Here is a 22,728-nt window from a genome sequence, read left to right as displayed (position 1 = left end):
TGGAAATGGATGTACACATTTTGTTGGTCTGAGTCTGTTCTAACCGAAACCAACCAGAAAAATCAAAATATTTTGCTCCAACATGGTTAAAACTGCTATCCCAATTCACCCCATGTGTCCCGATTGACCCCAGTTTACGGTACTTGACAATTGCCTTTGTTTATGAAATTTTCCCTTCATTTATATAAAATTAAACTTATAGAAGGAAAAGTACCGTAAACTGGGGTGACTTTGATAACCCGAGGTGACATTGATAGAAATTTGATTTGGCCACTAATTTTGATACATCCAATGTAACAGTCACATTTTTGCATATATGTTCGATAATAAGCTATCCCTTAATGCTTACATACTTAAAATTCTCCAAAATGTTTAGATACTAATTTGACGGGCATTTGAAAAACCTATCAAAGTCACCCCGGGCTATCAAAATCACCCCAGTTTACGGTATCTTTAAAGATTCACATTTTGCCACTCTTCAAATGTTTGACAATCGCATTATTTTTATGTTTTTCACCAACCTCTATTCAAAAAATCAATTTAATTAGCAATTAATTTTTTAAACAATTTTCTCTTCTTTAAGATTAGTTTTAAATAAAAACAAGAAGATAAAATTGCATACACAACTTTATTGCAACATGGGTCATACATCGACATCTGACTACTCTTGTGTCACCAAGCTGTTGTGGCCAAGACAGTTTAGTTATTGAGTTATTCTATTAAAGGTTCTTGGTTCAATTCCCGTAGACAACAATTTTTGTTTTGAAGGATGAACTTTTTCTTGAAATTCGAGGGCATAATTCTCTCGGTCATCTAGAACTGTGGATTTATTTAGAGATTTTTCCTTCTTCAAGTTAAATTATGATCAAAAGAAGGGAAAATTGCATTATAACAGCTCAAAATTTGAAGAGGTTTTTTCATCATTAAGTTGAATTTCATATAAAAGGGAAAATGTTATTCAAAAAATATTATTGCTAATTATATTGAAAGGGGAAAATGTAAAGCTAACAAGAGATATTTCCTTCTTTAAACTAAATTTTCAATAAAAATGTCAAAATTTCATTAAAAAGATTTATTGTGAATTATTCAAAAAGGAAACAATTTACTGTTGGGGAAAACATAAAGAGATACCTAGCTTTTCGAAAAAACTAATAGAATCTCTGAAAGTTGTATAAAAAAGGCAAATAAACAATACATTTTCATTCGTAAAAATGAGAAGTACTTATAAAATAAAACAAAAATAAAATTTAGTAATAATTATGCCCAACGTCCATTATACCAAACGTCTTAGATGGGTTTTGAACGAGTTATGCCAAACGTCCATTATGCCAAATGTCCATTATGCCAAACGTCCTTGATGGTTTTTGAACGAGTTATGCCAAACGTCCATTATGCCAAATGTCCATTATGCCAAACGTCCCTGATGTATTGGACCAATTATGCCAAACGTCCATTATGCCAAATGTCCATTATGCCAAACGTCCCTGATGTATTGGACCAATTATGCCAAACGTCCTTCTTAAAAACCCGTTATGCCAAATGTCCATTATGCCAAATGGGGTACACCCCAAATCAATCTGGTGATGCTAGAGATGATAACAGATATAGTTATTTTTTATATCTATTCAGTTTTCTTTTCCATGTACATTCATTCAGTTAAAATATTATTGAGTGTCCAATCACAATCGATGACTTTTCACCTCAAACAGATATAGTTATAATAACATCGTTTGCACACTGATGTTGTTTTGAAAGTTTGGAAGAGATTTTCTTTATCGTGTAAATTCCATATAATATTCAAAATATTTCAAACTGATGGTTTAGCTGAATATAGCGTTTGTTTTCACTGAGACCAACTCAACTACGCCAGAACTTGGCCAGAACTGCGTTGCGTTCAACTTAAGAGGCAGTATTTGTAAATATTGCTCGGTTTGTTCTAGAGGTCGTATCGAGTTGCTCCGATTTGGATGAAACTATCAGCGTTTGTTTGTCTATGCATGAGATGAACTCATGTCAAATATGAGCTCTCTACCACAAAGGGAAGTAGGGTAAAACGGGCACTGAAGTTTGAGGTTCAAAAAACCTAAAAAATCTTAAAATTGCTCGCATTTCCGTAAAACTTCATCAATTCCAACTCTCTTAGATGCATTCGAAAGGTCTTTTGAAGCACTTCTAAATGTGCTATAGACATCCAGGATTGGTTCGACTTTTTCTCTTAGCTTTTGCAAATTACTGTCAAAAATTGTTTTTTTTAAACCTTTATATCTTTTTGCAACAGCCTCCAACACTCATACTCCCATCGGTCAAAAGATAGGTAATTACATGGACTATAAGCCTACGGTGTTAACTTTTTGGCCAATCGCAGTTTTTCTCATAGTTTTTAGATTTTTCTATAGCAAACATTTTACAACGTTAGTTTTTGCCCTGCAGGCCGCCATAGCGGCACTTTTTGGTCTCAATTTTGTCATATTCGGAATCCTCGGACAATTTCACGTAAGTTAGAAGTATTGGAGTTGTAAATTTGATTTAAAAAATAATTAAATGAAACATTTTTGAAAAAAGAAATCGATCTTATTTACCCTGTGATCAATACCGTCAAATGCTGTATCAAGTAGGCGAAAACCTGTTTTACACCTAATCCAACAAATTGTTAAAAAATATTTTAATTCATTCTAAATGGCAATTTTTCCAATCAAATTTTCAACTCCAATACTTCTAACTTACGTGAAATTGTCCGAGGATTCCGAATATGACAAAATTGAGACCAAAAAGTGCCGCTATGGCGGCCTACAGGGCAAAAACTAACGTTGTAAAATGTTTGTTCTAGAAAAATCGAGAAACTATGAGAAAAACTGCGATTGGCCAAAAAGTTAACACCGTAGGCTTATAGTCCATGTAATTACCTATCTTTTGACCTATGGGAGTATGGGTGTTTGAGGCTGTTGCAAAAAGATATTAAGGTTTAAAAAAACAATTTTTGACAGAAATTTGCAAAAGCTAAGAGAAAAAGTCGAACCAATCCTGGATGTCTATGGCACATTTTGAAGTGCTTCAAAAGACCTTTCGAATGCATCTAAGAGAGTTGGAATTGATGAAGTTTTACGGAAATGCGAGCAATTTTAAGATTTTTTAGGTTTTTTGAACCTCAAACTTCAATGCCCGTTTTACCCCACTTCCTTTTGTCGTAGAGGGCTCATATTTGGCATGAGTTCATCTCATGTATAGACAAACAAACGCTGAAAGTTTCATCCAAATCGGAGCACCTCGATACGACCTGTTACACATTGGTGAAAAACTCGCTCTTAAAGCTACACACTGAAACCATCAACCCCCAGTCACTGCTCCAAAATGCAAATTTCAACCCCTTACTACGTTGCATTACATTCAAGTACCCAGACTTTCCCCTCCCTTATCAGCGCCGCACAAAATTTATCATGTTCAAGCGATATAAAGTAAAAATCTGTTGCACGTCACCGCCGGCAAAATGGTCCACTCAAAAAAACATTCACATTGAAGTTACGTGAAAAGCTATGTGGTATTTTTCCACTAGAGTTTTCACGTAACTTCTACGAGGTGACGCTAGTAGAAATGAAATTTGTTTGGCCAGATCATTTCACGTTGTTTCTATGTGTTTCACACGTAAAAGCTATATAAATCATCCGATGATTTGTACATGTTTGTTGTAGTAAACGTTAGATGATTTTTTTTTAGTTTTAGGAGGTTATTTCCGAGGTTATTAAATTCTTTTTTCGAATGTAAATAAAATGAAAGTACACTTATGTTTTAAATTATTTTATTCAAACTATTTATCAATACATAATTTATTTCAGAACAATCTCACCGATGCAACGCAGATCACTTCTTATATTATGCTTCCAAACAAAAAATACCACGACGATGGGCTTGACCTTGGTCTTCTCACCGTTGATCTACGATTGGTGGATTCTTTGGCCTTGTGGACTACGTTTAACTGCTGCTCCTGCTCTTTAGCGTCACACGCGAGGGCATCAAACTTGTCATGGCCGGCATGAGGATGACCGCAAAGCACCCGGTGTAGATTATCAGATTTAAAACGAACACCAGCTCCATTACCACATCTCCAGGATACACCCGGCGATGCCACGTCCGTGGCAGTTCCGGTGGTGTCGCCACGGTAGCACCGAACTTGATGGCCATTCCGTCTGAAGAAACCAGGATTGCCTTTTAGGAGTCCTTCAGGTCGATAATGTTGGCACCGGATCGAATTCCAGAGGCCACAGGGAAAGGAAATTGTTCTACCAGAGACCGGTTTCTGAAATAACAACAATTATTCAAAAAAGAACCAAATTAAACATAACATTACTTACCAACTTTTTTCATTTTTAAAGAAAATTTACTGGAACAGTCCGGCAGCAGGTCTTCACCGTACGCCGTCAATTTTCATACTAAAATAATCACGTAGAAATTTGGCGCACTCGAGTGGGTTCGTTGGAGTTACATTTCAAAACACATCAAAGCTACATGAATAAACCTAGTGGAAAAATACTATAAGGTTTTTCACGTAGCATCAACGTGAAGTATTTTTTTGCCGGTACACTTTCACATTATTTTTACGTGTGTCACGTAAAACGGACCTATGGAGGGGAAAATTGGGGTTAAGTGATTTTTCGCGTAGCATCTACGTGTGTTTATTTTTGAGTGTCCGATAAAATCAGTTCGGTTACACGCACAAAAATCTTTCTGAGCAAACATCAGCCTCACGTTGTAGGGTAGACGAGAGCCTAATTTGAATATCAAACTCACGGTCCTGATTGCGGCTAGATATGCTGTGTGGCACACGGATAGATGGAATGGAGCATAGATTTGTCGCAAACTGATTGGGCACGATAATGTTGCGTTGAGATAGTGGCTGGACACCGTTGGATTGTGTGGAAATTAAAGTGTTGGTGCGAGGTTTTTTGCAAAGACATTTGACAGCATGATTTAATGCAAGTAATGGTGTGTCACTGATTTGACAGATGCGAGATTTGACAGATTGCACTGGATTCTACTTTCATTTTATGTGCTGTAAAAAGGCGCCATAAAAATATTTCATAAAACATTTCAAGTATCGATATTTAATCATTTCTGAAAATCTGGCAACCCTGCAGTGAGCACGCTGATGAAAATTGTTACAGCACGTGAATAGAATTTATGATATCCGTCATTTGCATCACCTTCTATATCATCAGAGCTACAACGAAGGATCGCTAACAATCAAACATAAAACATGTTTTACATACGGTTTGATGAAGTGCAATACCACCTTAAATCAGACGTCAGTAGCAACAAGAAACAACAAAAATAAAATATGGAGTGAAAGTTCAAACGCCTACTACACGCAAAATCCACATAACACAGATCTGTGTAAAATTTGACACAGATTGCCCAAAACCGGTAATACACTGAATCTGTTGGTACGTTCGTTTGAGGGCTAGTCCCGCACTGAGTGCCGCACTCAGAGCTGTCAAAGTGTTTGTTTGCCACTAGGTAAAATATTACCAAGATTCTGTGTAAAATTTTACACAGAAACTTGGTAGAAATTTTACAGGTGTTTTGAATTGCTTCTGGATATACTTTTAATTATAAAGTAAGTAAGGCGTTATTAATTAGCTCAAGTATGAGGATTTATGCTTAATAAATTTATTTAAAAATATAAAAACAATATTATTTGGCCCTTCTGCCACTTTTTCTTTTCGATGAGGCATAAGGCGTGTTGTATCCGGAACACTTCCTCTGGATAACTGGTGCGGATGGTTTCGCAGCGGGCGAGATTGGCGCTGTAGCAGCACACTAAGGAGGACATCGAAGACAATTTAACAATACTTCATTGAAAAAATCACGAGAAAAAACTTACCAAGTTCTCAGAACTGCATTAAAGTCGCCATCTTAACTTTTACGGGTTTTTACCCAGATTTGAAACGAAAGCTAATCGAGAATCTGTGTAACTTTTTACACAGATCTGTGTTATCAAACAACACAGTTTTGACAGCTTGAACATATTCAACAATCTGTGTAATTTTTTTACACAGATCTGTGTTATGTGGATTTCTCCTGTAATCACCAATCCAGCTTTTTAAGCGAAAATGGCGTTTGAATGGTGAACGCCCGAAATGTCAAAATCACGCAGTGGTACCAACATTACGAAAAAAGTGTGCCATGGCATGACAGCCGCATTTTTTTTTCTAATGTTGGTGCTACTGCGCGATTTTGACATTTCGGACGTTCAACATTCGAACGCCATCTTCGCTTAAAAACCTGGATACATTCAAAGCAAATCGAACCAAATATTTTAAACTGTCAATAGATGCGCTATTTTTAAACTTGTCACTTTATGCTGCTTTCGACGTTTGGGTGTATAGAAATAGACTCATGATAGCTTATAATTATTGCAGTTTTGTGACCTAGTCAATTTAAGTTTTTAAACCCAGGTGACACTTGTCATTTTGTTATCACTGAATGATTCGATTTGAATTAATATTTGTTTATAAATTTACGTAAATAAATTCCCGAGGGGTTTATTGTTGCACTATGTGCACTTCACCCAGTTCTGCTCAGAGCACAATTAAGCAATTATCAATCGGAGTGTAAAGATACTGTCTTTTCAAAGCTATCAACCAACTGCACCGTGACTAACTCGCGCAACTGCATTACGCTGCTGTCACTTGCAAACAAGTGCGATAAATCTGTCGGACAAAACCGATCCTATACACACACACACACGTGTGTTTGATCGCGTCTAATTGTGCATAATTCTAGGGTTTCCGAGCGCTGGTTTTGAAGGTCGCCCTTCGCGTCTCTCTATCGCTAAAACAATTCAATTATGACTGATTAGATACACCGGCGGCAACGACGCCGGTGTTTGCAGCAATTAACCAACTCAAGCATCACCCTGCACCGCAGAGCGAGAACCCTTTGAACTGTCACCTGTGCACGCTTGCGTAAAAATGAGCAGTTTTTGTGTTTTAAGCACTTTTGCTGCATGGGATTATGGTTTGTTGCTGTCAAAACAGTCAAGTAGCTAGCTGTCAACTTAGCCAAAGCTCGTCGAAGAGTAGTGTTGTTCTTTTGAAAGCAAGTGTCTACCCAAAAAAGGGTTGTCAATAGCGCACTTTACGTACACAATACATAACCTCATTGTTGTGACAATTCCGAGTACCTCCCGGATCTAACCCGCGTCAAGTGTTTACCCTAGGACGTTCTCTAAACCTGCGGTTGGCATGATTCAGCGTGTTTTTCAAAATCGCTGAAAAGCCTTTTCAACCCGTCGAAGATCCGACAAGCAGTATGGCACACGACGACGACGACGGCGATCATAATAGTCCGTACAACACACAATAATAAGTGGATTGTTGCGGCCCACGATAATCCGATTCCGATCGCCGCGCTGAATGGATTTGGAAATCCGCGAGAATCGTATCTTGGCCCGGTTGATCTCGCGAGAAATTAGACATCATCTCGACAAAGGGCAGCATTGTGGTCGTGCTCAAAAACCCCCGAACCACCAACCAGCACAAAGTATGCAGATTGAGTCGGAACCCCCAGAGCTCTATTGATCGGCGTAGATCGCGGTGTACCCAGTCGATGATTGCTTTCATTAGATCAGTCGGTCTGCCTCCCCTTTGGAAACGTTATGATTTGTTGTGATCGTCGGCGGCGATTTAATAAAATCGATTAGGGATGAATCATAATGCCGCACGCGGCTAATTGAAGTGGTTTGTTTGAGCGAAACTCGGGACAGCTCGTCAACTGTAACACGGTAGACCACCTGGACTTCGGAAGGCGCTGGCCTTGGATTGGACGGAGGATTCCCCGTTTCCTAGAGTAGGAGGGGAATGTAATCATTTTCGAGCTTTCAACTTTACAGAAACTCCAACGCAGCTGGGCAATGAAATTTAATTATCCCTCAACGACGACGACGCAGATTGGCTTCCCGAGGTCTATGTCCGAAATGAGAAGCTGCTGCCATCTTTTTTTAAGAGTAGCTGGAGGATGGCAGCCTGTCAGTGCTGCGTGCGTCGCTGGATAAGAGAATAAATAAATTAAAAACCAAATTGAATTTTTCATGGTGGTCAGAAGGAGCCGCGAAAAACACGCTGCTTTGTTGCAGAAAAAATGTGATGTTGAAGGAAGTGAAGTGGATGCAATTTTAAGGCATTTCCAGCCATGTTAACGATTATGCTATAAATCCGAGTACTACTTCTCTATGACGGACGTAGACATCATGGTACTCCTTGCCACAATTCACAATCATTTGAAGTGAAAAGGTGTTTCTGTAAAAGTGTAGTGTAGTGCTGTCAATCTGTCAAACTGTCAATCTGTTTAACTGTCAATTTGTTTCTGTTTTAGTTTCTGTTTCAGTTTCTGATTCAGTTTCTGTTTCAGCTTCTGTTTCAGTTTCAGTTTCTGTTTCAGTTTCTGTTTCTGTTTCTGTTTCAGTTTCTGCTTCTGCTTCTGCTTCTGTTTCAGTTTCTGTTTCAGTTTCTGTTACAGTTTCAAGTTTTCGATTCTGCTCCAACTCTTCAACTTACAGATTAACACTCCATCCATCTTTCCAGCACTACCACACACGACACGTTCTGCCTCCCAACAGGAATTTCTTGAATGAAAATTGTTTTGTTTTGCCTTTCATCTCTTTCCAACACCGATTGGCACGTAGCTCCTTTTTTTGCTTCAGCATCCAACGCGTTTCTCACTGACCGACCGTGTCGTCCCATTCATAAAGCATCGTATCAACTTGCACTGCACAACTCTGGTGCTCCTTTTGGAGGTTATGTTGAGGAGAAAAAAACGTTGGATGCCCTTTTTCAGTCGGAATGTGCAAAAATGCTACCCTCGGAGATACCATGCGTTGATAACATAAAAGTGTCGTATTTTTCTTTCTTTTTGTGGTATTTTTGAACGGGTCGCGTGACATCTGGTGGGGGTTTTTGGAAGCCCGAGAACTATTTTTGTCATTATTTTACAATTAATTTTGAACGGTTGAACGATCCGAAAGGAGTCCAACGCTTGAAATTCTATGATGCTGCCCATCGATAAATTATACTTAATGTCACATTGTCGGTTAGGGTGACGACATCAGATTAAGGTAGAGTCTCGGGAGTACCATTTGATAGCGAGTTGATTAAAATTCAACCAACGAGCTTCGCAAAAATAACAATAAATATTCCAGGAAAAAACGAGCAAATAAATAATTCGGCTGCCTGGTCGAGAATTCTCTAGTGGGACCGCAACAGATGCTCCCTGAAAGGGTTGAGGTAAATACCTCCAAGTCGTTGTTGAAAGGACAATTGCCACATTCCGCGCTCATCGATTGGCCCCAGTTGAGGACAGGTTTTCACCGGTTCTCTACGCTGCTGCAATTCTTAGGCTGTTGAAGCTGGCGAAGTTGACCAACAGCAGCAGCAGCCGGTTCCGTTGATTTATTTTATTCTATGGGTATTTTATTTATCGCGATAAGAATTCATCACCTGGAGCTCGCCAGGACGGAGGGAATTTAGCGCGAATCGGTGCCACTTGGTCGTATCAGGTGGCGAGATATGGGGACATTGTTTCCCAAGTAACATTTTAGGCTTTATCAAAGTTGTCACAACCGCTATAAAACCTATCAGCCAAAACCAACATTAAAACCACTTAGTCGTAACAAACTCCCCAGAACCTTGATAAACCCCACTTAAAACCCAAAAGGACCTCCGCAAAAGGTTGTTACGGCCTATTTATAAAACCTACATAGGAGTTCAAGGCTTTACAACTAAATCCTAACAACATCCTCAAAGCCTTGATAAAACCTTTGTTAAAACCTAGTCAGGAGTTATGGAAAAATGACATTTCATACGTCTTCAAACGTCTTATGCCAAATAGGTTTTATTTTGGCAAAAATAAGCCTTCGTCTTGCCAAATGAAATTATGGAGATGGTTGTCAAAAATGGCGATGATAAATAATAGATATTAGAGGTAATCCAAATAATTTGAAAGCATATTTCGCAATTTATCGATAAATGTAGGGGAGATAGAGCCAAAAACTTCAACTCGCTTCATCAAAAATCAATATTTTGTAATCATAGTGTTTAATGTTAAAAAATATGTTATTGCAATTCTTTGAAAGAAATGTTCAAAATATTTTTAAACATCTATCGCTATATTAATCATATCAGAAATTCCGCATAAATGAGGGTTTTCATCAAATTTAAATCAAATTTTTCAGTTTTCTATTTCTTTCAATCAAGATGGCGGTCAATCATATTCAATCAGAGCACGCGTTTAGCGCCATATTTATGCACTGCTATTTGGCCGCGATAAATGCTCTTTTAGGAGCTTATGGTTTTAAGTGAGCTTTTTACATGCCTAATGGCACTTGACAGCTACAACACCCTAGGTTTTAACAAAGCATGCGATAAAACCGTTTAGCATGGCATTGCCATCTGGTTTTCAAGCCTCTATTAAAACTGTCATAAAACCTTATTGAAAGCCAGTCGGCTTTTATTTCCACCCGGTTTTATGTCCGAGGCATAAAACCCTGTTAGAACCTATTTATTAGCTCTTGCTTGTTGGTTGCGGTAAATGCCCAAATAAAACTATTAAGCAATCAAGATGCTACAATAAAACCTCAATAAAACTTGGTGGTGGCTAGTTGGTTTGGAGTAACATTGGGTTGGACAGTGCCAAACGACTGCTTTTCGAGGTTAACTGCTTGTTTGGATGAAAAAGCCAGTTGATGACAGTAGTTGAAACACAGACAACAGACGTAGCGGCTAGAACAAAATAATTTAAAAATCTTGTGTAAAAACATGGCTGCCTCCTCCTGCTAATCTACTAGCGCCATCTGTTAGCCTATTGCCACTCTCTAAAGCAGCCATGATAGTTTTCTGAGAAGGTGTGTTTGAAAATGCATCACCCAGAAATATATAAAAAATATATTATTTCAATTTTTCGAAAAAATATGTAAATACTCGTGTAAATAGGTAAAGATTATGTTTTTATGCTATAGTAAATCTACTTAAATAATTAATCAACGCGATTTACGAGCATATGGATGTATTTTTTCCATTTAATTATCGATAATAAAAAAGAGTCTAGCCTGATGCTTTTTTTAAAAACAGCACCCAAGACCGCGCTTGAGGCTGTCAAATTCTTGCTGGTTATGTTTATAAACAAAACTAAAAGAAGAGAGCGAAAAGGAGAAGGAGACCCGGTGGAAATCGGGAGTATGGGCAAGCGTTTCTTAGAGGAGAAAATATGGTTCCGGACCAGAAATGAAACAATCCGGAACTGTCGAAGATGGAGAAACAGCACGTTATGAAACGACAAAGTGTGAAAGTCATCGGCGCCGTCAGCAAGAGCTACTATCGCGGCCAACCTCGTAAACGTTTTGGCCCGAACGACCGCATTCCGAAGAGTATCTCCGGAACCGTCAAACCAGCTACCACGATCATCTCACCCCTCACCTCCAAGACACCAACCCCTTCAACGCCCTCGAAACCCACACCATTTTCTAGTGCCGACACTTCCGGCGAACCCTCGTCGTCATCTCGAATGTTCCCCCCGGCACGTCAGTTTCTCCCACCGGATATCCAGTTCAAGCGATCCTCCAACCGTCGGTGCTAAAATCGGTCCAGGAACCAGGTTGGCCACTTTGGTTGCCTCACATTTCTCGAGCAGCTGCAAGCGCGAAAATTATGGCGAAACGAAAATGACAGTACGCGGAAAGCGATATTTTGACAGCGGGCAATGTGTCAGAGCAAAGCGACTGCAGCGCCACAAACGGATTGCCACAACTAAAAAACCGCTGCAATGATTTACACAAGGTAAGAATCGAGCCAAAACGTCTGTTGTCTGTGGTTGAAACGAGTTCAGGCGAATGTGCTTCTCTATTACGGACGTGAGAATCAAGTACCTAGAAGCTTTCATTGACTTATCTGAGTCAATGTTCCGGTATTCTGGTAAGTACAAGTATATAAATGTTGCAGTATTCTGGTAAGTACATGATAACGTGAAAACTCAAATGAACTCTGTCAATTTTGTCACCCACTGTCAACAGTCAATTAAGCTACTTTAGCGACTGCTGTTTTCTTCCAACGTCGCAAAAAGTAGCTTCAGTTTCCGCCCAACCGGCTACCACAGAGTCAATTCAGCTGTGACAGCCTGTCACCGTAATAAATCAAACACGTACACACAGGTGGGGTGACGAAGGGGACGGAAACGCAAGCCAGTTATAAATACAGTCATCTCGAATACAATTAATTCAAAACATCACCGCCGTCAGCGAGCAGCTATTTCACCTTGCACTTGACTCACGTGTTGTTACGAATGACTGTGTGTGCCAATCGAAAGTAAACTTCAACCTTGCGACGGTCTCACACACCAATCAACGGAGAGGAGAACATTCCTCACAACCACCATGGAAGACACATCCTGTGCGGTGATGATCGTCGGATCGACCAGACGCGATCGCTCCCCTCTCTCCGGCTAGATCATCATTACGTAAACTTCGTCTGACTCAATGTACGTTTAATTGGCAGTAAAAACCGCTGAGTACAACAAACAACCGACGATCGCAATAATAAATAACTATTGATAAGTTGGAAATAACTTGGAGTGGCGCATTCGCCAAGATCTCAGAACGTCGCGTCGTCGGGCTATGAGATGTGGCACCGATCGCTAACGATCTGGAAGTTGAGATCGGACCCCAGCGGTGTGACATCTGTCGGTGGACAATGGAATGATTAAGATTCGGATCATCGTTCAGCTTCTAACCACTTCAGAGGATCAGGGTTTCCTCCAAAGTTTAAAATTTCTAGTTAAATCCACAGATCGATTACCTAATCTATCTGACAGAACAGGTGCGTTACGAAATGACGTAGGACGCACTGTAAATTCCATGAGCACGCGGATATTTCGACTCGTGTTTGTTTACATTCACCTCATACCGGTACCGTGGTCGTCTGTCAAAATTTGACCTAACATTAGCCGGCAAGCAGCGACACCTACGTGCAAACAAGCTGCAAAGTACTTGAACAGATGTCTCTCCTCATTTGCGGGTAAATACGCGGTTCACAGACAAGCATATGCCACTGTCAAAATCAATTTCGAGTTTCGAGTCGCCCTAAACTCATGTCCGTGTGTCTGTGACTGTATATAAAGTAACAAACACCGAAATATTCAAAAACTTTGGAAGGTGTCAATTTTCGCGGTCGACCAACGTGTCTTGAACCTGACAGCGGTGTGGGGGCGAAACACGTGACGTGTGGTTTAACCACAAAAATGGCAACATTTACAACTGATTGAAAGATAAATAAAAGTGAGGAATGAGGAACCGAGCGAGACACGTTGTATGTTTTCCTTCTGAGGCTGACAGTAATTGACCATGACTCTGGATGTGGCATTTGTGGTGTTTGCCGAGGTTCTTTTTCGGCTGGAATGCTGTTTTTTGTGAAAAACCTCAAGATAGATACAGACATTTAGAAAAATATCTAAAAAATATCGTTTTTAAAAAGACGTCTTATAGATAAAGTTTTCATACCTACATCAAACAGTTCCTCCAGCAAAATGTAAACAATAACAAAAAGCACAACAAGTTACAGCAGTAAACATAAACAAAATACTTCTGTCAAGAAGCAATTCTGTGAATATTGTGATAAATGTCAAAAAGAACAACCAGGATGGACTGTTTGTTTCGACTTTGCTTGATTTAAAATCACTCAGTTTTCTTCAAAACCAAAATTACTCAGTAAGTAGTAAATTGGCCATCTGACAGATTTGAATAACTCAGATCTAGACTAGATCTGGATCTGGATGAAATTCACTCAATTTTCGTTTAATTCTGAATAAACACAAATCTGACAGATGCTTGTTTACTCATTTCTGAGTAGATTCGATTTTAACAGATTGACTAAATAAATATGACTAAAACACTAAGAAAGAGTTCCAAATTCAGCACCAATCCAATCAACTCAAAGGTTCCTTCCTCTACGCATATTTCACAAGTCATTTTCACGGCGAAAATTTCCAAAAACGCAACTCATCTACCGCATAACCCGCACAATCAAAAACATAATATTTACCCTACCTCCCCCACAAAAAGGCCCTAGTCAGACCACTGGAGATATGACTAGACAACACACTCCAAATTACGAGCGATGCGTATAACCTCGCACCAGTTTCTCAAACCTAACCTTTAAATGTCCACGCGAAGACCGAGCGCAGCCCAAAAAAATAGGTTATGTTTGGGTCGAAATCCAGGTCGTTTAATACTCGAGTTTAGTCATAGTTTGGCACCTCTGTATCTGTTTCCATGCCGCGCACATAATGTGCGTGTGAGTCGTGTTTTGTTCGTTCGTGTGTGTGTTGTTAATAAAATTTTATAATGGTCGAGCATGTTTTAATAATGTGTTTTTTTTTTTTTTTCTCCCTTTTTTAATAATTGCACCCTCGACTAACGAATCGTTTTATGGTGGTCCCGCGATTATAATGATAGGGGTGCTAACATCTTCACACGCAATCTTTTCACAGGGAAACCGCGTTTGTTTGACAGCTCTTTGTTTGAAAGTTTTTGATCTGTCAACTTGCTTTCAAATTCAAATCACGCACAGTCAAGATCACTCAATTTTCGTCGAAGCCAAACCTACTCGGATATGAGTAGCTAGGGCATCTGTCAGACTTGAGTTATATTTCCTCAAATCTGATGTGTTTCACGCAATTTTCGTAGCACTCTGAGTGAAATTAATTAAAATCTGACATATGCTCCATGTACTCATTTCGGAGTATGTTCAGTTTTGACGAAAATTGAATGATCATGAATGTGCGTGTACTGTGTCATCGTGTATTTTTCAAATGACAATAAAAAAACCAGGGGGTAGCGAAGAAGCCGCCATCTTGGAAGTTCAGATAACAAACACTCAGAATCAGTATTATTCATATTACTTTGGTAACACGAAGTGTGTTATCCTGGTTAAACTCAAAAGTCCCATGCAAATGTGTAAAAAAAACTGAAAAATGTGTAATGCCGATTCACAGTGTACGGGCGCACTGTTTGATCGACCAAAAGAAAAAAAGCAAAAAAAGGTAAACAGAAAAATCACTTTTTTCGATATGAATTTTCAGCCAATATTGGGATGGAATCTCCAAGGATATGATAGAATTTGGCATCACTAATCTTTCTTACACGCTAATTTTAAGTAACTCATTTCGATTTTTTTATTTCTAAAATTTCTTCAAAACCGTCAAAACATACTCAGTAAATGTTTGGAATACTTTTTTTTAGTTCAATTTTGAGTAAATTTCACTCACTTTTGGATAAATTCCACTTAACTCTGGGTGATTTTCACTCGCTCATACGTGTGAATTTCACCCAAAAATGAGTTAAAAGAATTCTTCAAAAACACATTAATGATAGGATCATAGTGAAAATAATTAGGTTTTACGCCGACTCGATTTGAAGGTTAGAAGGAGTGCACTGTTTACATGGACTTGGCACAGTTCGATGCGGTCGTCGATTTTGTTCGGGAAAATTCGTCGACAATCGACGTACATGGTCTTCGTGCACTCGAGCTGTCAAATGACTTCACGGCGTAAAACCTAATACAGAATAAGCGAGTAAATTTCAGAGTTCATCTGGTAACAGTGTGTAATTTTCGATATGTGTGTAAGGGAAAAGCTTATTTTGAGTTGGTTGTTAATTTTTGTAAATCGTTCCGAATTGATTAGGAAAAAATGCAGCAATGTACTGTAAAAACATTAATTTAACAAAAAAAAAGTAAATTTAGATCATAACTCATACAGTATGTCAAAAAAGTATTTACACCCCTTGGGCACTATGCACATTTTGTGATGAAACATGTAAAAAATTTAAAGTTTGACAAGAACCTAGTACTACGTTTTGTTCAGAAACTCATGCCAAACATTTTGCTACAAAAAGCTCATGAAAAGATGATTTCTATAAAAGTTTTATAACAAATACTATTACGAAAATAAAAAGGTGCAAAAAGTTTGTACACCTTTCGAAAAATTAACATAAATAATGTTATTTGTTGACAAATCACCATAAATCCAGTCTCCCAACTCCAAATAGGCATCCTTGACTGATTAAAAAATAATTTGGATTGAATATAAAGTTTACTTACTACTTAGTATAAAAGTTTATATAACTCTGGAAATTCTATATAAAACTTATCTAAACTTGATTTTGCAAACTTTTAATTCAACTATATGTCAATATATTACCATAGAATTGCTAAATAAACATTTTGGAGAGGGTATAACACCGTTTTGGGGGTATTTGTATCGATAGAATAGATTTTTCGTTGGAATTTCGTACAAACCCGGAATTACGTCGTCGGAAAATCCGCCGGCATCTGAACCGGTCCACAATTCACAAGTCAACCTATGTGGCATCAGAAAGGGCATAAAATTTCCGATCTTTTGATACCCATACATCCAGGTTTTCTATAAAACCCACGTTTTTAAATACCTAAGCAAAAACGTTGTTATGGTTTCGTTTGAGCAACCTTCCAAAATGTATGGAATTTCGTAATTTTTGTTCTCGTGGATCAAACTTACTTTTTGCCCAGGTATTTAAAAACGTGGGTTTTATAGAAAACCTGGATGTATGGGTATCAAAAGATCGGAAATTTTATGCCCTTTCCGATTCCACATAGGTTGACTTGTGAATCGTGGACCGGTTCGGATGCCGGCGGATTTTCCTACGACGTAATTCCGGGTTGGTACGAAATTCCAACGAAAAATCTATTCTATCGATACAAATACCCCCAAAACGGTGTTATACCCTCTCCAAAATGTTTATTTAGCAATTCTATGGTAATATATTGACATATAGTTGAATTAAAAGTTTGCAAAATCAAGTTTAGATAAGTTTTATATAGAATTTCCAGAGTTATATAAACTTTTATACTAAGTAGTAAGTAAACTTTATATTCAATCCAAATTATTTTTTTAATCAGTCAAGGATGCCTATTTGGAGTTGGGAGACTGGATTTATGGTGATTTGTCAACAAATAACATTATTTATGTTAATTTTTCGAAAGGTGTACAAACTTTTTTTGCACCTTTTTTATTTTCGTAATAGTATTTGTTATAAAACTTTTTATAGAAATCATCTTTTCATGAGCTTTTTGTAGCAAAATGTTTGGCATGAGTTTCTGAACAAAACGTAGTACTAGGTTCTTGTCAAACTTTAAATTTTTTACATGTTTCATCACAAAATGTGCATAGTGCCCAAGGGGTGTAAATACTTTTTTGACATACTGTATGTATTGAATCAACCTTTCTCATACCTCCATTTCTAAAAAAAATCTAAACGATCGAAAATAAAAAAAACTCCATAATTGACTTCATAAGAAACTGTACCATTCGGCTAAACTTTGACTAAACTGAAAATTCATAGAAAACTTCAGTAAAAATTACTCAGCTCTAAGAAAAAGCATTGAGTAAAACAGGTAAAGTTTTAAGTTGATTCGTTAATTTATGAAATTCACTCACACGCACATTCAAAATTACTCAGTTATGTCAAAAACTAAGAAACGAGTCAAAAACGAGATTTACGTCAGAATTTCACTAAGAGGTAACCAAAAAACTTAGTTAAACCCACACAAATCTGACGATGGCCTCAAAACTCATTCCTGAGCTAATTTTGACGAAATCACATTTAATTTTTACTTTAATTTATGCAGAAATAAAATAAAATTTGGGTAAATTTAGCACAAACTTCAATAACTTTGATTAAAATGCTCTCAAATTATCTAGTTATCATGAAATCTGATCAAATTTATTCGAAGGCGATGGAAAATTCAGATTTGGGAAAAGGTAACTAAATTTTGGGGAAATATGCCTCAGTTTTGGTAAAGTTTTTTTTTTTTATAAATCAAATATTTGAAGTATTTTTTTTTATTCATGACCCATGGAGAGTATCGTGCCCGTATCTACAAAGTGGATTCAGTGGCTGTTGAAGCGAGTTAGGAGATAAATTTGTAAACCCTTTGAAACCCTTATTCCCCTTGCCCAAGCAGTACCTTCTCGCATCAGAGATCACAACTGATCTCTGATGCGAGAAGGTACTGCTTGGGCAAGGGGAATAAGGGTTTCAAAGGGTTTACAAATTTATCTCCTAACTCGCTTCAACATAACCGGCCGCCTTGAAAGCTCCCAGGTTTCAAAACATCTACTCTCTCTCTCTTCCTCCTACAGCTATCCTGGGAGATCTCTTCGATAGCTTATCACTAATTTTGTTTTGATTCCTACTTTCTACTATAACACGATCGGCTTATATACTAACACAAAAGAATCAGGGTCAAGATTGGGACGAGTACATAGATTGTTCTTCTGTGGACGATACGGGTTCTTTTGTTATCTGGACTGTAGATTGGCTCAGTCTTCTTCTGCTCTCGGACTGCTGCAAATCGCACGTACGGACACCTCATCGCTTGACTGGACTGCTGCACCGACCGCCTACTTCGACCTGGATTATGCTGCTGCTCGCTGTATGCTGCTCGTGCTCGTACATGCTTCGACGCCGACTGTTGACCGCAATGCTGATCATGCTGCTGGATCTTGACGATCGTAATCGTGTGCGCTGCTGTTGGGATTCGATGCTGTTGTTCTCTTCTTCTTCTGGTGCTCTTCTTGGCGTTCTCGTGCTGCGACGCGTAACCGCTTCGGGACTGGTTGTACTGCTGCGGTGTACTTGCTGGGGTTAGACTGCTCCAACCGAACTGATGCACTGCTCTCTCGGCTCAGATTGTGTGCTACTTGCGGGGGCGTAGTGCCGTGGTTCGTGACGCGGGCTGATCCGCGCATTTCGTGCCGTGCTATCTCAGAAATGAGAGGGTGCTTTTTTACCTTTATAATCACAACATAAAACGACTTGCCTGGTTTGCGGAGACCACCGTCCGTGGCCTCCGCGGACGTCCTCGGACGTCGACGCTCTGCTTACTGCTGGTGTGGTTCGGAACTCGTACTTCTTGGTGCTTCGCTGGTAGACCGTTGACTTGCTGGCTTCTGTTGCGTAGGTTCTGCGTTGTGACCGCCTGGCGAATTGATCAGATTCGCTGACGACCGCTGCACGGACCTCGAGAACGGATTGTACACTCCGTCTCGGCTCGCCGTCGAAGATTCGATCGTACCTCAAAGTAGCAAATGGTGGGGGTGGCTTTTAGTTCCGATACCGACTGTGGGGTGCCCTTGTGGCTACCGTTGACGCTTGGCGTCCTTTCTTCTTAACCCATGACCTGACTGTAGCGCGTAGCTACTCCTTAATGCAACATGCATGCAACCAACACCGAAACGACACATTTTTACCTCATTTGGACGAGACAACTGGACTTGCGTGACTTCGCCGGGTCTGGTTTGGACGGACCAGAGGGGGCGTGGGCGTGAACGACTGGCAAAAAAGAACTCGGTTAGCTTTTTGAATGGAGAAATAATACACAACTTAACTGGGAGTGCGGAGGCCTCCCGGCCTCCGCCGGTGGAGGAGAAGCTAGTTCTCCCCCTTGCTGCGAAGATGGTACGGTGTTGTCGCGTATTGGGAGGACGCAGATCTTAGATACGCCTCGCTTGAATGTGCCGTCCTTAGTTCGAACGGTGACAACTCGGACACGTCCGTCTTGTCCTGGGTGCACCTCGGTGACACGTGCCAGGGGCCACTTCAGTGGTGGGATGTTTTCGCACATCAAAACCACCATCGTGCCGACTCGTATGTTGTCCTTCTGCTGGGTCCATTTGGTCCGATTGTGGAGATCGGAGAGGTATTGAGTTGTCCACGTCTTCCACAGGGTTTGCACATAGTGCTGAACTGCTTGCCACGCTGAAAGTCGGTTTTCCGGAATGCCATCCAGATCTGGTTCTGGGATGGCCACGAGTGGACGATGAATGAGGAAATGTCCCGGTGTCAGGGCCTCAAAGTCGTTCGGGTCGTTGCTTAGTGGGGTCAGAGGTCTTGAATTTAAGATCGCTTCGATTTGGGTCAGGATTGTCTGCATCTCGTCGTAGAACAGCTTGCAAGCTCCAACGGTTCGTTTCAGCAGCGTCTTGAACGACTTTACGGCGGACTCCCACAGTCCACCGAAGTTCGGGGTGCGCGCCGGGATGAACTGGAACTCAATGCGGTCTGCTGCTGTCTGCGCGACCACCCTCGCTTGGAACTCTTGGTTCAGGAACAGTCTGTGCAGCTCCTTCAATTCTCTCGAAGCCCCCACGAAGTTTGTTGCGTTGTCGCACTTAATCAGTTTGGGTTTACCGCGGCGGGCTGAGAATCTCTTGAGTGCTGCTAGAAACGCTTCTGTGGTCAGGTTTGCCACCAACTCCAGGTGTACCGCTTTAGTGACGAGGCAAACAAAAATAGCGACGAAACATTTCACCGGAGATCCACGGCGCAGACCGTGAACCAGATAGAAGGGACCACAATAGTCAACGCCAACTCTTTGGAATGCGAAACAAGGGTTGACTCGCTCGGGCGGGAGGTCCGCCATCAGTTGGTTCTGGACACGTGGTCTAGCTCGAAAGCAGCTTACGCACGAATGAATCACCTTGCGCACCACGTTCCTGGCGCTAGTCGGCCAAAACCTTCCGCGCAAAGCTGACAGCAGCAGTTGCTGTCCAGCGTGGTACAGGTTCACGTGGTAGTCAGCGATAACAGTCTCGGTGAAAGGATGGCGATGATCCAGGATGTACGGATGTTTTCGGCTCGCTGAGACATTGGCGTTCTGCAGCCGGCCGCCAACACAGAGTAGACCATCTACCAACTGTGGGTTCAGTGCAGCAATCCTCGAGTTGTCCTGCACTTGATGACCTCTTTTCAGGTCAGCGATCTCTTGTTGAAAGCATTCCTGCTGTGCGATGCGCACCAACCGCTTCAGTGCATCCTCGTACTCCTCACTTGTGATCGGTCCGAGCTTTTTCGAATTTTGGTGAGCCTGCTTCGCGTTGTGGCGGAATCGAATACCGTACGCAACACCACGTACTAGACGTGTGAGCGACGAGTTCAGGCTGAAGATGTGACTCGGTTCGATCGTTGGCAACACTGCAGCAACGCTGCGTTCTTCGAGGAGCGATGCGTCGAGATCTTCTTCACGGATTTGCTCAACGTGTGGCCAGTTCGCTTTGTCCAGCTTTAACCAGCAGGGTCCATGGAACCAGAGAGATTGGTACTGCAACTGGGCTGGCGTCATCCCGCGGGAGATTATGTCAGCCGGGTTCTCGGTTCCTGGGACGTGATTCCAAATTCCGCCTCGAGTGAGATGCTGAATCTCAGAAACCCTGTTCGCGACGAATGTCTTCCATCTCGAGGGCGGCGACTTGATCTGGCACAGCGTAATCATCGAATCGGTCCAGAAGTACGCTTCTGGCTTGAAAGGAAGAGAATTGGCGACTTTGTCGTACAGTGGCTATTTCACAGAAAAAAATGATGGTAATATTCATCAGGAAATGGTGACAGATTTTGTGGCAAAATAAATGATAAATTTTAGCCCAGAAAATGATGAATTTCCATCAGTTTTTGATGAATATTCATCAGGTTCACATTTTTACACATTTTTTATGTAATATTACACAAATAAAGAGGTAATATTCAACCTACCAAATTTTCAACATTCCAAAATTCAATTTTTTTTTGTGTTCTTAACTTAATGTTAGCATGTTACGGTTAACGTTAACATTTCATAGGTCGCCTTCCCTAAGGTGTCGTGATAAGGTCCAGCTTGTGATGGTAGAGGTCGGTCATCAAATAAGTGAAGGTTATGGAAAAGTGTATGTCTTTTTTTGCTGAATTTTTTGGTTGCTATATTCTATATATTATCTTTTACTACACAGAAAAAAAAGTAGAATTTTGGAATGTTGAAAATTTGGTAGGTTGAATATTACCACTTGTTTTGAGTAATATTACATAAGAAATGTGTAAAAATGTGAACCTGATGAATATTCATCAAAAACTGATGAAAATTCATCATTTTCTGGGGTAAAATTAATCATTTTTTTCGACACAAAATCTGTCACCATTTCCTGATGAATATTACCATCATTTTTTTTTCTGTGACGTAACGCAGTTTGAGAGGTTGAGGAGTTGGAAGCTGTATAACGTTTCATACAAAAAAATTGAAATTTTATAACAAGAGTGCGGGTTTGTTTGCATCCGATCTGCTGTCACTTTCTGGCAAATGTTTTTTGTTGCGACTTCTAACCGGGTTTTTTGACTGACCGCACGATATGTCAGCCAACATATTCCGCAGGGCTGTGACAGCTCCAGCTCGATCATTGTTTGCATTAGGACACTGAGACGAGGAATTCGTCAGTTTTGAGTTAAACTATATTATTTTCTCTAGTAAGCCATATAAAAAAACGCGAATTTTGAAGGAGAATTTACTCAACTCTTTTTTTCTTTTCTTTTTTGTAAGTTTGGTTATTACGAAAACTTCGTCAAACTTTAAAAACTTTGTCAAACCATCGAGTTCGTACTGTACCCTAAACTGGGCGGTCTAAACTTCGTCGTGAACTGGTTTGATTAGCGAGGTTATTAAAACGTGCGGCTTTTTTTTGTTGTTGTGCTGCAGGAAATCTCATTTGTTTATATCAAAACATGATAATTAGGTTATTTTCCGAGGGGAGTTGATATAAAGTCCGAATTCAAACTGTTCGACCTCCACCGCGGCAGATGTCTCAACGCTAAGATTAAGGGGAAGGGCGGTCTGCTACTGCACGTGCGTT

General features: G+C 40.1%; 2 protein-coding genes across 7 annotated transcripts in view; both read right to left on the bottom strand.

The window, feature by feature from the left end:
• Positions 1-22,728, bottom strand: part of LOC6037355 (tensin-1) — a 447,484-nt gene that overhangs the window by 393,239 nt on the left and 31,517 nt on the right. The gene's annotated exons all lie outside the window — the stretch shown is intronic.
• LOC119769525 lies at positions 18,446-21,347 on the bottom strand. Its single transcript, XM_038262344.1, has 4 exons — positions 19,460-21,347; positions 19,327-19,408; positions 18,897-19,151; positions 18,446-18,701 (listed from the first exon to the last, which is right to left on the bottom strand). Exons 1-4 carry the CDS (start codon positions 21,345-21,347, stop codon positions 18,446-18,448), a joined length of 2,481 nt encoding a protein of 826 aa, XP_038118272.1.

Source organism: Culex quinquefasciatus, chromosome 1, assembly GCF_015732765.1.
Source record: "Culex quinquefasciatus strain JHB chromosome 1, VPISU_Cqui_1.0_pri_paternal, whole genome shotgun sequence".
Classification (NCBI taxonomy): domain Eukaryota; kingdom Metazoa; phylum Arthropoda; class Insecta; order Diptera; family Culicidae; genus Culex; species Culex quinquefasciatus.
This window is presented reverse-complemented; position numbering and strand designations above follow the sequence as displayed.